The 16948-nt window shown below is 42.9% G+C and overlaps 1 protein-coding gene across 2 annotated transcripts in view; it reads left to right on the top strand.

Moving 5' to 3' along the window:
* Window positions 1-1414: 1414 nt before the first annotated feature.
* BCR (BCR activator of RhoGEF and GTPase) overlaps window positions 1415-16948 on the top strand; it is a 92724-nt gene continuing 77190 nt past the window's right edge. Inside the window, exons 1-2 of one of the 2 annotated variants that reach the window (XM_015878272.2) lie at window positions 1415-1788; window positions 2135-3688. In XM_015878272.2, the coding sequence (XP_015733758.1) occupies window positions 2173-3688 (1516 nt within the window). In that variant the 5' untranslated portion in view covers window positions 1415-1788; window positions 2135-2172. Of the gene's footprint in view, window positions 1789-1966; window positions 3689-16948 lie in introns of those variants that run through there. The other variant, XM_015878271.2, reaches the window with a different exon arrangement.

The following is a 16948-nucleotide window of genomic DNA, read 5'->3' as shown; positions in this document are numbered from 1 at the left end:
CACTCCAGAAATCATTTAAAAAATCACCACACTACCAACAAAACCAAAGGTACTGAATAGAAGTAGTGTACAGGTTCACAACAATACAATTACATCTTAAATTTAACCTTACTAGGAATACATTGTATGTCAGAACTTCAGCGGTCAAACAGGTGGGAAGGCAAACTGTAGCAATAGTGAAAAGCCAGCTGTTGTCTTCCCGTGAAACACTGAAATTCCTTGGGAATATATCTATATCTTGTATAGATATTTACTAGGTATACAGATTTGATTATGGTTTTGTTTATAATCTGTTTTTACGTATAGATCAGCTGATGTGTTAAAAGCTGAGAAAACAAGAGCAGGAAAAGAGGTTAAGGGCAGGAAATAACAGCAAGGGGGATGAGCTGTTTGAAGGTGAACGCATGGTTGGCCATTTGAGATGGCTGAAAATACTTTGTGTTGTAGCAGAAAATGAAGAAGAAAATGGGTTAGTGGGTGGTGAAGAACTGTGTGTTTTGAAGGTATTTGCTGTAGGAGAGGATCCAGAGGAGGGCCAAGAAGATGGTCAGGGGGCTGGAGCAACATATCAGACATGAAAGGAGCAGGTTTATGAGGGATACTGAGATGTGCAATGTTTCACTTTTCTCATCATCCAGAAAGGAAATATGATAATGAATATATATCTGTAATTCCACTTTTTCAGAGGCCGGGTTAGTATGTGGAAAGGGCTTAAGCGAGGCTATGTGCCGTGGTTTGAGAAGAAGGATAGTAAGCAGCCAAACTTCTGTTCACAGCTCACCACCCTTCACCCAGAGCTGCAGAGTGGTGCTCTGAATTGTTTTGGCTAGCAGAGCATACAGGGCAAAAGTGAGTGATGATGGAACAAAACAGGCTTGGTTACAAATATCATAGCGATTTTGAGTACCAAGTTGACATTTATTGGGATACTTGATCGCGAAGGAAGGCTTGAATGAATGAAGTCCCTACTAATAAACAGCGTTCGCAGCTGTGGGGGCAAACGTGACCTTTGAAGGCGAGCCACATCTGCGCCAGAGGGGAGTGCTGCTCTAAGCACAGGGCAGATAAAGCAGCGCCGTGCAGCTGTTTATACACGGTATGAGGGCGTGGATGCAGGGGCGGTACGCGCACGGGGAGATGCCTTGTCCGAGCCGAGGTCTGTTTGTCCGTCTCGGTTGAAGATCGGTCCGTGGCCGCAAGGGCGAGCGGACAGGCGTGCACGCGGTGTGCAAACCCAAGCCTTTGTCTCCCCGCCGGCCGCCTCCGAGTGTGCGGACGGGAACGGCTCCGTCCGGTTGCACCGAGCCCGGCGGGGTCCCTCGGGCACGGCCTCCCTCCTCCGGCCCTGGCTGCCCCTTTAAGAAAAGCCCCGGCTCCGTGTCAATCGCCGCGCCCGGCTCCTTCCCTCTCCTCCCCTTCCGTAGCGCTGCGATTCGGGGTGCCGCCGCCAGAGCCGGGCCGCGCGATGGGCAGCCGCGGGCAGCCGTCGGAGCCGCGCCGCCGACCGCCTCCAGAACCGAGCCGAGGGGGATCCCGAAGGGCCGCGGGGCGCTCGGGCACCGAGGGGTAGCGGCAGGACCCCGCCGCGGGACGCGCCGACGCTCCGGAGAGCGTGTGCGCCCGGAGGACAGCACAATAGCCGGGAGGAGGAGACAGGGAAAGGGGCAGGGGGAAAGGAGGAGAGAGAAAGAGAAAGCACAACACGGGGGCTGGTAAGGGGAGCACGGAGCTGAGGGCTCCCGAGCGCGGAGGCACCGAGGACCGTGGCCGGCACGGCGGCGGCTGGAGGTGGGTGGATGGGTGGGAGGCGATATTTACCTTTCCTCCCCCGCCCCGAGCCTGCTCCTTTGTCCACCCTCCTTTGAAGTGCTATGGAGTCGCCGGGGTGGGAGCACTGTTGTTCGCTAGAGAAAGATCAGTCATGACGGGGGAAGAGTAGCGAGCGTACGGGGGGCTGGGGACGGCGAGAGGTGGGGGAGTCGAGGAGGAGAGATTGTTCCGAGGATCGCTGTTTGCCTCCCAGTTTCTCTGCATGGACCGTGAACGAAACGCGCTGAGTTGACCCTGTCGGAACTGTTTCTGCTTCTACATGTGAGATCCGGTTGGTTTATTCTCTCCACTTATCTCTCTCCAGCTTCTTTCCCTTATTCTCCAATTACTCCCGTATGCAAAATGGTGGACCCTGTGGGGTTTGTAGAGGCTTGGAAAGCACAATTTGCAGACTCTGAGCCTCCTAAAATGGATCTGAAATCTGTGGGTGACATTGAACAGGAGCTGGAGATGTGCAAAGCATCTATCCGGAGACTGGAGATGGAGGTCAACAAGGAGAGGTTCCGCATGATTTACCTGCAGACTCTTCTGGCAAAGGAGAAAAAAAGCTACGATAGACAGAGATGGGGTTTTAAACGTGCTTCTCAGTTGCCTGAAGGGGGTGCTGACCAGCAGATCCGAGACCTGCCTCATCCCCAGTCTGCTGACCAAGATGAACACGAAAAAAGCAAGTCGCACCATGGGGAGGAGAAGTTCAAACCTAGGATACCTTCTATGCGGAAGCTTTCTACCCAGAGCGATGGGTCAGACCTGTCACCTTTGGACAGTCCCCATCATGGAGAGGGAGAACAGGACAGGTGTAAGTATTACGGTGAGGAGAAATTGAAGAGAGTGGTAGAAAATACGGAAAGTCGCTGTGACGCAGATGGATCTCCTTCGAAACACAGATCGTCTTCCACTCGCAGGTTAGTGGGATCTGCTGAGAAGGAGGGATTGTTTGAACCTATTTCAAAGGACAGAGGGAACAGCACCAGTGTGGCAGCCCTAAGGTCCAATTTTGAGAGGATTAAAAAGGGCAATTCACATCATTCTGGAGATAACAAGGATGTTGTTGAAAAACCCTTTTATGTAAACATGGAGTATCATCATGAGAAAGGTCTGGTGAAGGTCAACGATAAAGATGTTTCTGATAAGATAAGCTCTCTTGGTAGTCAAGCCATGCAAATGGAACGCAAAAAGTCCTTACACTCCCTTCCTTCAAGCGTGGCGCCCAGCTTCAATGAACTCCAGCGGCCTGCTTACAGGGGGAGGTCCTCAGAGAGCAGTTTCGGCTATGATGGAGAATACGAAGATGCTGAACTGAACCCCAGGTTTCTCAAAGATAATCTGATAAATGCCAATGGGAGCAACCGCTCACCTTGGCAGCCCATGGACTTTCAACCCTATCAGAGTATCTATGTTGGTGGAATGATGGGGGAGACAGAAGGGAAAGGGCCTATCATGAGAAATCAGGGTATGGGGGACCTTGAGAAACATCTCACTTGGCCCAGGAGATCTTATTCCCCCAGGAGTTTTGAAGACATTGGGGGAGGATATACTCCAGATTGTAGCTCTAATGAGAACCTGACCTCCAGTGAGGAAGATTTCTCTTCAGGACAGTCCAGCCACATCTCCCCCAGTCCCACCACTTACCGCATGTATCGGGATAAAAGCCGTTCTCCCTCCCAGAACTCTCAGCAGTCCTTTGACAGCAGCAGTCCACCAACTCCACAGTCTCAGAAACGGCACAGGCAGCAGCAGGTCATTGTATCTGAGGCTACTATTGTGGGCGTACGAAAAACAGGACAGATCTGGCCAAGTGATGGAGATTTGCCTTCTGGGAGATGTCACCAGGACAGCCTCTTCCATGGAGATGCAGGTGTGTACCAGCTTTTTATTTTGTTTTTAAGATATATAAGGAGCAGGAAATGGCATCATAGACGTTCATAGGAGAGGTTTTCTAGATGAACCTGGTTGAATCACCCAAAGAGGGGTACTGTTCATTGTGGAAACTGTTTACCTTGTAGTTGTTCTTCAGTACTACTCTGACTGCTCTTCAGTCTCCTCTTGAGAGGATCAGCTGAGTCTGATGCTAATCTGCTCTCTAAGTTTTGGTGTGATTGTGGAGGTAAAAGGGGGCCAGAACTGTTCAGTATTCATAAACAGATCACTCCTTTCCTCTCCTTCACTAAGGAGTAGTTAAACTGCCTCGGGGGTGGTGGCATGTCAACATGCTACAGCCTAAGGGTATTGCTGGAGCTTTACCAATAATCATACTCTTTCCACAGTCTTGTTTTTTCCTGCCTGTATTAATTGAAGTGCCTGGTTCTCATTCTGTCATCCTTCAATTATAGCTGATTGGAAGTGATGATTGTGTAACCCTGTTGAAACTTTCTGCTGTCAGTAAATGAGGGGATAACCAGGAGTATCAGGAAGCCCTGAGAGTATGCTCTTAATTTAATTTCAGCAGAATCTGAATTTTGTTTGCGGTGGAACGGGCCATGTTTGAACTCATTCTTGTGTAAAATAAAGGCAAGCAGATGTCTGGAATTGCAGTGGGTTTTGAGGTGGTGGAAGAAGTGAACAGTGAACTATGTCGATTCAAGTAAACTTACAGAATGCATGTGGACATCTCAGTCTATTTAGCAAGTCAACATGCATAATTGTATGTTATTGTAGACAGTATCTTGTATTAACTTTGCCATTAATCTTCTATGTGGTAAATGAAAAAGCAATCAAATCCAGGAACAGAAGAGCAGTGTGGTTGCTTTGATAGACTTCTGTCATTCTAGATCTGTGAGTTACTTTGTGTTGTTCTTTTATTCTTTAAGTCTGTCATTTTAATAAGGAGTTAACCTATTTGTTAACATGATTGAATCCTTGAAGCAGCAGGTGAATGAGTCCTCTCAGAGATGTAACTTTCTCAGACATAGTACATTTGGTGTAAAGTAACTGTTGAAAGGAGATTCTTGGTTCTACTTTCCCTACCTATTTTTCCACATGTTTGTTTTTCCGGCAGTATTTCTGGGAGCAACAACAGGGGAGAAATCTATCCCCACACCCTCTGCCATTCTTGCAACCAATGATTTGATTAGAAAAGGCTGTACAGTCGAAGTGAATGTTCAGTGTGCATGGAACCTCAGCATCCTGTCCTCATAGTGACTTCTTCCTTATCTGATTACAGATATATACTTGCTTTAGGACTACTGCATTCTTGTTTGGTGTTATGCATATGTTTGTATCTTCCAGGGAGTGCTGGCAGTGCAGGAGAGGCTGGGTGTAGCGCTGTTTTAAACTGAGCTGCAGCCATCTGTCTCTGCTCTTGTTTACTGATGCTCTTTAGATGACTGGGAAGCCTCCTGGCAGTTGCAGTTTTTGCGGAGGGAAACAAAGGGACATAAACAACAAAGGTCAATAAAGCTCGAGGATCATTTCAGAAACTGAATAGATCAGTTTTATTTTAAATAGTTTAGCTCATGTTCTGTGGGTTGCATTAGGAGTAAAACGGGCTGCTGAAAAAACTGAACAGTTAAAATCTCTGGTTGTGCTGGAAAGCCTAGTGTTTGTTCCTAGGCTTGGCCATGCAATTGCAGGCAAGGACAAAATGTAACCGATTCCCCTTCTGCTCTCCTCAGCAAAGGGCATTACATGGCAAGCTTAGCAGGAGCCTTCACCAGATGGCTCATCCTTACTGTCTTGCACGTTAGGTGGTGGTAACTTTTTACTTCTCATGAAGTCACAAATGTTCTTTTCTAATTAGAAAGAAGATTTATCCAAATCTAATTAGTAAAACCTCTTTCTCATAGAACAAACAAAAGACCTGAGTGACCACTGTTTGATTAGCTGGTTGGCTTCTGTTCCCAACAACCATGCACTGATGCAGACTGTTTTACATCAGTGCACGACATGAAGGCAGTTCACAGACCCAGCCAGCTTTTCCTGAACCTGTGCTTCAGCTTCTAGTTCTGTCAGCCTTCCCTGAAGTTGTATTTAATCAGAGTGCAAGTTTAAATCACAACAGTTTCTGGCCAGCCTTATTATTAATCAGCATCAGGTGGGATTTGTTCAACAGTATTTGGTTTCTTTGCATATTCAGATTTTTGTATGCTTTTTGGCTTAAATTCTCAAGAGTCTGCCCATAATAATGCTGAATGCAGTGTGGCAGGTGCAAAGTGAACTTAGTCTTATGGATCTGCCCTACCAGCATGTATTAAGCTTCACTGGCTGACATGTGATATTTTGTTTTAATTTGTGATTGAGTTCACGCTCAAGTGATGGTTTGTTACCTCTACCTCTTAAATGAAAGACATTTAAGTCAGTATTTGTATTTGGGTTCTTAGAGATGGATTATATAAAAAACCTTAAATGAGACAGGGTAGCAGGCTTTCAGTTTATTTCAAGGAGCAGAAGGAGAGCTTGGGGGGTGAGATTTGATAATAACTGTACTTTTTGTTAAATGTACTTAATGGAGTCTCAGCAAATACATTTATGTTAGAATGAATTATGTAGCACTAATTTCCTGCAGTGGGAATAGAGAAAATCAAGTCTTGCATTAGACTTGAATATTTTTTACTGTGATTGTGGAGGAAGAGCAATGTCTGTGTGTTATAGTTTGCTTTATAAAACTGGTGCGTGCTTTCTCATAGGTCTGTGTGGAAGGTTTTGTATCTACCTGCATTACCTCATGTAAATTATGTGGAGCCCTCATGGGTGACTTCTGTTCACTTGAAGTGACTGGATGGTGCTCTGCACAGTCAGGCTCTCTCTATGGAAAGATGCCGAACAGCTGTAGTGCTCAATATAAAGTCAGTTTGGGGATGTGTGCAATTTCCATCTGAGGACCTGAAGTATAGGAACTTCCATCTCATGCGGCTCATTTAGTCCTTTAAAGGGCTACTGGCTACAGGTCCCACTGTCGGTCAGTGATCTTTCAGGGTCAGGAATGAGATTTATACTTTCTCTCATACTTCATTTAGCTATTAATTTTTTTTTAAACATCTTTTAATCCTTTGCTGTGGTTGTCAGTGGATTTCCTAGCGGTACTGATGACAAGATGTTGTTTAAGAGCTTTCCTCACTCCGCCCAGTTCTTTCCAGAGATTTAGTGGCTTTTGAGATTATCTAGCTGCTTGTCCTACCACTCCCCTCTTCATAGTCTGAATGAAGATTTCCCTCTCTTTTTCTTCTCTCTCCCTTCAGTTGAGTTTAAGAAAACGTTTTCCATTTGATGTCCCCATTGACTGTAGTGGACTATGCAATCTTTTTGTTTTGTTGTGATTTGTTTTGTTTATTTCACAACCTGGGATTGACCCTTACTTACGTCAGGTCTTCTATCAGTCGTGGCATGCAGACAGATTTTTGTTTGGTTTTTCTTAGGGTCCCCCTAGATCACAGGACGCTCCCACCACAACCTTCAGCTTCTCCAGCAGTCACAAAGCAGCTGCTTTTGAAACAAGAGGGTAAACCAACCCAGACAGTAGTTGCCTGATGCAGGAAAGCCCTAAAAAGTACAGAAGACACCTGGTCTGTCTGTATGAAGCTTGGTTTTGTGGTCCATAACAGAAATACGGAAATGGAACTGGCTTTGCCATGAATAGACCAGATCAAGTATTATGCATTCTGGCTGTGGTAGGTCTGGGAGTAATGGATTAAGTAAAAGAAGCTTGTCATCCCTGTGTAATACCAGTGGTTTTAGAGTAGCCCATGTGGCAGTAGAGATGAGTCCACTTTCTGCAGCTGCCATAGCTGCATTTTGGCCTCCCAGGCAGGCAGTGAACTGCGAATGGATAGAATAAATATAATACCAGAGTGTGCCTCAAGTTTGGGAGTGTTCTAAGGAGATAAGACTAGGATCAAGTAGCAACCGAGTTGCGTGGCTATCCAAGCAACTTCCACACTATGGTGACCATAATCTAGGATACTTTTCTGTACACCCAAACAATTAAAGCTAAGCATTTTCAGTCCAACTATTTTGAATCATTGCAGTGAGCACCACAAAACAAGATTATGGTGCCTTTGATTTGAGCAGGAAATGTGTAGACAAGTGAAGCCAGAATACTAAGTCTATGGTTGAGTGAGCTGTTCCTATGGTCCTTGTTCAGCACTCGTTTATGGCCAAAGCTGTTCAACTGACAGATGTGTACATACTGTGCATCCATTCTGCTTCGCTGTTGTCAGCCTCTGTCCTAGTGCTTTTGGATAAAAATACAGAGATGTTTGTTTGGCACAGAACTTTGGTCCTGCCCTGAGAGCTGGCAGGGAGAGCTGGAAGCATCCTTGGACTGACAGTCTGCTGTCTCCCCTGAGATGGAGGCTTTTTTCTGGGTGGCTGAAGCAAAAATAAGGAAAAGAGGGAGCAGAAAAACACACAGTCTTGAAACATCTAATAAAGTGAGTAGAGTGGAATGGGGAGTAGGCATCCTAAGTGGCAGAGTGAAAAGGGGGAAGAATAAGGTTGAATTCCCAAATCTGCTACACATAGAAGTGTGGGTTAAGATGTGCTTATTGAATAGTAGGCAGTATGCAAGAGCTCATAATACTGACTCTTAAAAGAAGTGTTGGAGGGAGCAGAGGATGATTTGTAACCCGTGCTTGGTTTTGCAGCTGATGATGTGCCAGCAAAGTAGTAGTAGCCTGCAAACAGATCTCTACCATCCAGTCCTAGTGTGTTTAGCAGCTCTCCCCCTAATGCCCTTCCTCATTCCTCGGCTTGCTAGGGCTGAACACTTACAGCGCAGAGGCAAGTGAGATCTGTACTTTAGCTTCAAGGAAATTTGGAGGTCAGTCCATAAAGGCTAATGAGGTGAGGTTTAGCAAGCTGTTTAAGGAGAATTGCTCCATTTCGTTTACCATAGGGAAGCATACTGTTCGTGAAACTCAGGCTGTTGATTGGAGGCACAGTGTATCTGGAGCTGGCTTGTCCCCAGAGAAACCAAGGCTAGCAGGTTGTTCAGCTGTCTCCTCTTTGATTTGTTCTGCCCGGTCAGATAAGTGTAGAGAAAACAATAAGGCCCTGATTCTGTTCTGTCCCTGGTGAAATATTGTTGACTTCACAATCTCTTTCTTGCACATGAAGGAAACGAAATGTTGTTCTGGTACAGGTTGAATTGCAATCTTTGCTGCTCAGATAGAGGAATAGACAGCAAGTGAAAACAGAAATGCTGACAGAGAGTAATTAGCTTGGGTGAACTGCATGTGAATGAAGTACTTCCAGAATAACAATTTGAGTGTCTTAAGTTGCAAAGCAGGTTTTAATCAGCTCACTGATAATGAAGTTGATTGCTTTCCTGGCCATATCTTTAAATTGTTGGTGATGAGAAATTAACTATAAATTGTAAGTAAATCTCACATTGGTCTGTTTCACAGCTGAGGCAGTTTTCCAAGTCCATAACTACTTTAAACTCATTCTGAGTTGTACTGTGTGTATTTTAAACAGTAAAACTAGCCGACACAGGCTGTATTTCTGTCACAGATTCTGACTGTCATTTGTAAGTCTTCCTAGTTCCTAAAATAACAAAAGCATATCTCCCCTTTATCTTCTTCCCAGCTGCCAGAATGGTGTCTATCAGACCCTGTCTTAACCAGGTTATGGCTGATGTAGTAATAAGATTATTGCAAACATAATTGGAATCTCTGTTTCAGAGAAAGCTCTTCCTAAATGTGGCAGCTGGAGCTGGGTTAGTTGCTCATGGCTACGTGAATCCATGATGAGTATATGTGTGAGAATCCACAATGATTGTCCTGTAGGAAGAGTGAATTGGTAAAGTTCAATCAGTTGGTTTGTACTGCTGAATTCTGCTTGTTGGTATTGTGGGCCCTTTGGCAAGTTATTATCATCTGCTATAGTTATTTACAGCCATTTCACCTCTAATTCTTGCTTCTATTTGTTGGTTTGTTTTTTATATAGTGTGGAAGGACTTATTTTACTAGGGTGGATAAATCCACCACAACTTTCTTTACTTTGCAAATAAAACACCCTTTTGGAAGCACACCCACACTCATAGGCAGCGAGAGAGGGAGCAAACATCACTTCCATGATGTATTTTCCTCTTTGACTGTGAGGCCCTCTGGGATGTGTAGTTCTTCTTCTCTGTGCTCCACATGATGTTATGATGTGGAATACCAATAGCAAACATTACAGAACCATGACAACATCTTTTGGGGCTTCTGCATGAGTTCAAGAGGTGGAATGTGCAAACAGAGAACTGTATCTGTTGCACTGAAATGAAGTGTCCAGAGTCCCCAAATTATCTGCAGATTGGTCTGTGACAACAGATGAATAACAACAGTAACAGACCATGCTGTGAATCTGAAACATACAAAACCAGCTTTTGCAGTAGCTACTTAACAGTGAACAATTCAAGTGTATGGACTTGGCAGCTCTTCTGTGTTTGTGATCTCTCTCTGGTGTGTGGAAAAGTACACTTGCAGTCTTGGCTTACTACGTCTGTTTACTTTTTCTTAAGGACTTCAGAATATTCTGCTCTTAACGCTGAAAAACAGCTACTTCTCTGATGGGATACGTACCACCCATTATGTTATCAGGAACTGTGCACTTCATTGGCTGCAAAGCTGCGTAAGGAGTCCCTGTTCTTAACTCATAATGTAGGTGAAGCTGAAGTGAGCTCTAGTTGTTAGGATTGGTGATTTATTTATTTGTTGTTTTTTTGTTTGTTTGTTTTACATATTTAAAATCAAACCAGAATCTCTCAGTTACCTGCAACTGCATCTGTGTTCTTTTAAAAAGAAACAATATATTTTAAGGAAAAATATTTAATTTCCTGAAGCTTCAAGCTTTAAATGTATCTGTGCTGCTAAAAAGTACACGTGATTGATCTATTGTCACTGGCAAGGTGTAGCGTGCAAACAGAGCACTGTATCTGTTGCAGTCTGCAATTACATAGCAATGTGTGATATTGCCCAGGGAGGCAGCAATGGCCTGTCAGCCTGGCTGGGCTCAGGGCTTCCCAGAGGAGATTAGATTATGGTGCTTAGTATGGTCAAGACACAGAAAAGCATGTTTCTGTGACTATTAGCACCCAGCTGTCTCAAGAGCAGTCTTCATTCTTTTTTTTTCCCTGCCAGCCCAGCTCTGTTGCTGGAAAAATTTTAATGGTCAGCACTGATGTTACCAATAGAAGTTTCAGAAATAATATGCTGAGAAAGTGAGCTGATCACTGATAGCTAAAACAGACTACAGATTTGGAGCTATAGGAGTGGGGCTTCATGTATTAGTTACCATGAAAACTTAACAGAAATTTGGTAACCAGCATGATGAAAGCTGATGTTGCTGCAGTGTTACAGAATATGATTTGCTTCTTCTCCTTTTGCTGCCTTTGTCTTCCTTGTGGAGGATGGGGGTATAGTAGGAGGGAGCACCTTGGAACGGAGCGTAAGTCTTGGGAAGAGTCAGTATCAGTGTGGGGGAACAGGCAGGAAGGTGTAGGAGATGGAAGGATCTGTTGCCACTTGCACTTCAGAGGGAGGGGTAAATTTCAGGCAATCTTATCTCAGCAGGGCTGTCATAGAGGGATATGAACTAGAAAGTTCTAATGTCTTCTTACTGAAACATCTGAATATTACAATGGGTGATAGCATCATGATGTTTGTATTAGTCACCTCAACCACCATCTCGAGAGCTCCCTGACAGTGTATTCTATTTGATGTCGATTTTGTCTTTATACTTTGGTTTGTGTTCCAAGTCTAACAAGAGCGAGAAATCCAGCTCTATACTAAAAAGTTCCACCAGGGAAGGGAACAGGTGAAATGATTCTGAAATAATGCTAGGGAGAAAATCTGACACTCCCCAAAGTAAATAAGGAACTGACTGTGCCTTGCAGCAGTTTGCTCCCATACCTGTGCTGTGGAGGCAGGCAGTAACTAGAGCACCTTACAACTCTGTATGACACTCCTTGTGTGTCTGCAGGGGGTTGGGGCACTGATGGATGCCTCCAATAAAAATCCACTTGACAGCATGAATTCCCCCCATGGAATTCCCCCCATGTGGTCACAGAACTGAAGTCAGCTTGCATTTTCTCATGTTTTCTTATTTTACTAAAAGGGTCAGGGTTCCTATCAGGAAAAAAATATTATCCTAATGGAAAAGAGGTTGAGTCTTGAATAACTAGAGAGAACTTCATGAATTCTTTTTATTTATTTGTTTTTCTTTCTTTTTTTACTTGGTCTGTTATTGTTTTTGTTGCACTTAGCAATAGGTACACCATGGCTACTATCAGAGAGATAAAACACTATCTCATGGAGAGCTGGATCTGGCCTTTGCTGTGGCCAGGGAATTTCTAATGAACTGTTTAGCTGTGACACTGGCTATATATTTCTGCAGAGCTGCTTGAACCAGGATTTCGGAAGATACCTTGGTTTTTGAACGATAGGCTTGATCTCTAACTTCAGTGAACAAATAGGGTTTTCACAGGCCTAGGTTATAAACGTTTCAAAGCTGTTACATGCATGCAGCCATATTGCAGGTGTAGACAAGAGCTGCACTGGGCAGGCAATTCAAAAACAGTTCTGACTTTAAAGAGTTACTTAACTTTTAGAACACAGCGTTATCTGTATATGTCAGATTCTGTGCCTCCTGGATGGGTGCTATGGAAACACTGGCTGCAGTTTGGAAAGTGTTTTTACTTCAGTGTTATTTTTTCTGTGCCACACTGCTTCTGCTGTCTTAAAAAGCAATACAAGAGGAGATAAAGTGACAAAATGGTGTTTGCATCAAAACGTCTGTAACAAACATAAGTTCTATTACACTGTGATGTGATGGGAGCTGTTGGGATGTGACTGACCTGTTCTGTTTATGTTCAGCAAACATGCCCTACACCTGACCTTGGCTACCCCAAAGTTATTCAGGCTTGAGCACTGACCTACACGTAATTTGTTGTGGACTCACTGTCTGGTCAAACTAAAATATGTACTAATATGATTTAGGGGCTTCTTTGTTTTGCACTCAGTGTTTAAATAGAACAATTTATACTGGAGATGCAGGATTATACATCTTTCCACTGTTAGTGCCCATTTTTCATTTCATTAAGTGTATAAAATCTCAGTATTTCCACTTGAAGCAAGGGAGGAGACTTGACTTCTGTAAATGTGTTCTGTAAATATAAGAGCATAAGATAGGCTGGAAAATGGAGGATTTTTTTTATTTTAATCCTTTTTATTCTGCATGCAGATGTTTCAGTGTGGTCTCAATGTGTTCAAATATGAACTGATGCAAGAATAAAAGCACTCTTATAAAGTTCCACCTAAACTTTGTGACAAACTTTCTTTTTTGTTTAAAACAACTAGTTGAGGAAACGTTCTGTTTTTCCCATTAATGAGCATTTGCCTCATAGGGCTGATTCATGTTGCAAATAGGCTTTTTTTCATTAGTATTTGGTAGTTGTTTTGTTTTGTCAGTGGTAGGAAAACAGTCATTTGCAAATACTGTTCAAACACATGTGAAGGATGAAAAGTGAACTTTAAAAGAAAAGCTGGCCTTGTCTTTATAGAAGGCTTTTATCTTGTGTAGTGATTTGCATAAATGCATTTCGAAGTGTTTTAATGAGGAAGTATCACACTACTCCTAGCTGGAAAAATAGATTAATACTTTCTGTATGTACAGAGCTAGAAATTAGTTTACATCCACATAAAAATTTAAAGGAAGATACTGTTTAAAAATAAAGCAAGACAGTTGTTGTGCTGGAAGTTTGCCCTTCTACTGATTTCAGCAATTCAAGTATTTCTCTCTCATGTCTTTCTTACTGATTCTCTGCTCATATTAACTTGTACAGGTTTCTGCTGCAAATAATGAAGTTCAAAATCTGGGTTGCATTTGCCTGCCTATGGCCGTGTTTTGTTCTGTGTATATTTTGATCTCTATTTTACTACTCTGCAGTGCTTTTAAGATTGGAAGCAAAAGCTGCCTTGACTTTCAAAATACATTTCTATGTGCCTTCCGGTATTTTTGTGTTACGCCCCTTGAGGCTGTCTTGATTTAAGGTGTCTTTGGTAATGGTGTTTCATGCTGTGGCATGCTGCCCTGTCACTTGTGCCAACAACTGTTCATTTGTAGGTTTGCACAGAGAACTGCATCAGGGAATTCATCTATTTTTGTTCCTTTGTTGTTATTTTTGTTGCTTTGTTTTTGTTTTTTTTCCCCAGACCAAAGCCAATCAAAAAATCACTCCCCCTTCCCAAAGCATAACACAAACACTTTCTAACCATGGATCTCATCCATCTCTGCCACAGATATTTGTGTTGAAGCTACATCTGAATGCTGTGAAGACAGTGTGTGCCTAAATCCCAGTCTGGTGGGATTCTGGGGCTGGTAGTTCAGATAACAATGGAAACATTAATGTTGAGAAGTCATGTTTAACTTTGGAAATTTTACTTCTAATTAGCCAGCTGCTTTGGGATTTCAGGAAGAGATCTGGGGTGTCTTTTGAGCAGAGTATGTGTTTCCCTGGTCAGATGCTTTGTTTCTGCAGTTGAAGGTTGGAGGGGGTGGAGGGAAGAATGCTACCTGGGGATTTGCTGATATTTTGCAGTAAAAGTGTGTTTAAAGCACATGCTGAATATTAGAACTGAAAATGGGGGAAAAGATGTATTTTCTATCACTATTTGCAAAACAGACCAGATATGTCCTAGTCTATGTAACTGACTCCCCTTTCAGTTGCCTATGTAAGTACTTTGTATTTTTCATCACTGCATCATCAGCTGTATTGACTGTGGCCAGAAGAAAATGGAGAAGAAGATACAATTACTTCTTTCTATGAAGACTGAAAACAGTCTCCAGCTTCTGCTGGAAGTATGTTCTGCTTGTAAATTATCTGGAAGGAGACCTCTATGACAGATTAATGTAGTTTTTAAAGGGGACTGAATCAAATCACCTTGGGGAACTTGTAGCGTGTTGTTTAGAGGAGTATCTGAATGGTTATGGCCTAAGATTTTGTGTTATCTTTATGATATAATTACTATAACAAGACATCTACAATATTGTCTCATAACTGTAGTATGTGAATATTTTCTCTTGATGAGTGTTTTGCAGAGGGGGAGTTCTAGGCCATCTTACACTTGTTTGTTTGGATATAATTGCTCTCCTAGCCTGACTGCAAATAAAACTTGGGTAAGATACACAATTTGCTTTAAGAGCTTTGTCTAAAATAAGAAGAGAGAAATGGTAATCAGGAAAAGTACAGCTAGCTTAGCTACAGCACTGAAAGATGTTTACATTTTCTGTTCTATTTATAATGTTGACTTGATTCACGTCTGTTTTTACCTGTCAGTGCTGGATCTCCACAGATTTGTGAGTTTCTCTGTCAAACCTTTCTGAATTCCTGTCTCTAGAGCAGCCAGGTGCTCCATTTCTGGCTTCCAGCTTTTCTTTTTATTTCTTTTTCTGTTCCTGCTCAGCCCACAAACATGGAAAAGAATCCCCACCCTGCTGACTCACTGTGCCCAGAGCACTCCTTGTATTCCTGAAATGGGAGTAATATCTGAGCCAGTTTGAACAACTCAGCGTGGATGGAACTGGTTCCCTTCTGCCAAACCTCTTTTTAAAACAGCTGTTTTCTTCTCTTAGTCCCATGAGTCCTCCCTACGTGCTCTATCAGGCCTCTGGCCCAAGGTGATTTCCTTATCTCTGAATCATTTAAAGAGCTTTTGCAATAAATACAACTGTTGTAGAAATCAGCTAGTATAATAATCCCTCCAACAGCTTTATTCTGATACTGTGTTGAGAGTTTAAGTGGATTTAACTGCATAGTTTAGTATGTCCTTGAAGATGGCTCCAAGTGAATCCTGCTGCTGTCAAATTCTGTCATACTGCTGCACACATACCAAGTGTGCTTGGGAGATGTCAGGCAGTGCTGTAGGCAGTGGGGTTGGCTTGCTATTTATAGGGGAATTCTAGGAGTAGCAAACTACTTCTGTTGTTTACCATCATGCCATCTACAACTTGGTTTTTCAGATAATACTCAAAGTCTGGTAGCCCTGCTTGGGAGATGTTATTTCCCTTTTTCAAGGGCAAAAGTTGCATTCTTCTTTCTGTCCTCTCTTCTCCACCTGACACAGTTGAAGTTGTCTTGTGGCTCACCCCAAGGGCATATATGCTTCTGTATGCATCCTTTTGTTTTGCTTTTGGATCAAAGGATTCCGTGAAGACAAACATCAATTATCAGTTTGTGGCTTTAAGAATACATGAGGCAAAACCCCTTGGTTGAAGTAAGCAGGAACCTGCTTCTTTCTGTCAGCTTACTGTGCAGCCCTGTCTGAATGTCTCGGTTCTGAGTTCTTACAAACAAGTGCATCCTGCTAAAGATCATACTTGGCAGAGAAACAGACAGCAAAAATGCCTGGAAAAGAACATTACAATCTTGAGCACAGCTCTTGGGAATGTAGCAGGTTCCTGATAAGGCAAAAATTGGATGGGGGAATGTTTTTTCAGAGGAGGGCTGTAGAGAGAAGCATTGTTTAAGACATTGGAAGCCCCCTGCCTTTTAGTTTTTAATCTTGGTGGGTTTTGTTGTTGTTGTTCAATATATTGAAATATACTTTTAATTATAGTAAAGTCTGTGTGAAACTTGTAAGCAGGTTCATTTATTTGCCCAGCTTAAAAAGAATAACTTGTCATTCTAACATTACAAAGTATTGTTTTGGAGAATGGGTTTAAAAGAATACACATAAGCATCCTATACCTGTGAGTGAGGAAGAGAAAAATCTCGTGCTTCTTCTTTTGTACAAATAATCAGACTGTGTGCTGTTAAAATTGGCTTTTAATTTCCAGCTTAGCTTTTAGTGATCTCATAATGATAGGAATTCATCTGTTCATTGGATCTGCAGGAACACAAAGAAGTTAAGCTGCTAATAGCCCTGTTCACCCAGGTAAACTGAGGCATGGACAATCATCTACATGTGATAAGTCTGGGATATGGACTCTGCGCTTTTGTTCTCAAATCTAGAACTTGATCTCTGAGAGTCTGTACATCTCATCTGCAAGTGACATGGCAATGCAGATGCTAAATAAGCTTTATCCTGGCTCATCTCCATCTGTGGTCGTTAGATAAGTATGGTTTAACCTTTGTGTTATCCAGTTCTGCTGGAATTCTGCAGTGGCTAGCTAAAGGGGAGAGCTAGTTCAATCCACA

This window comes from Coturnix japonica, chromosome 15 (genome assembly GCF_001577835.2).
Source record: "Coturnix japonica isolate 7356 chromosome 15, Coturnix japonica 2.1, whole genome shotgun sequence".
NCBI lineage: Eukaryota > Metazoa > Chordata > Aves > Galliformes > Phasianidae > Coturnix > Coturnix japonica.
Note: the sequence above shows the minus strand (reverse complement) of the source record. Positions and strands in the feature narration are given on the sequence as shown.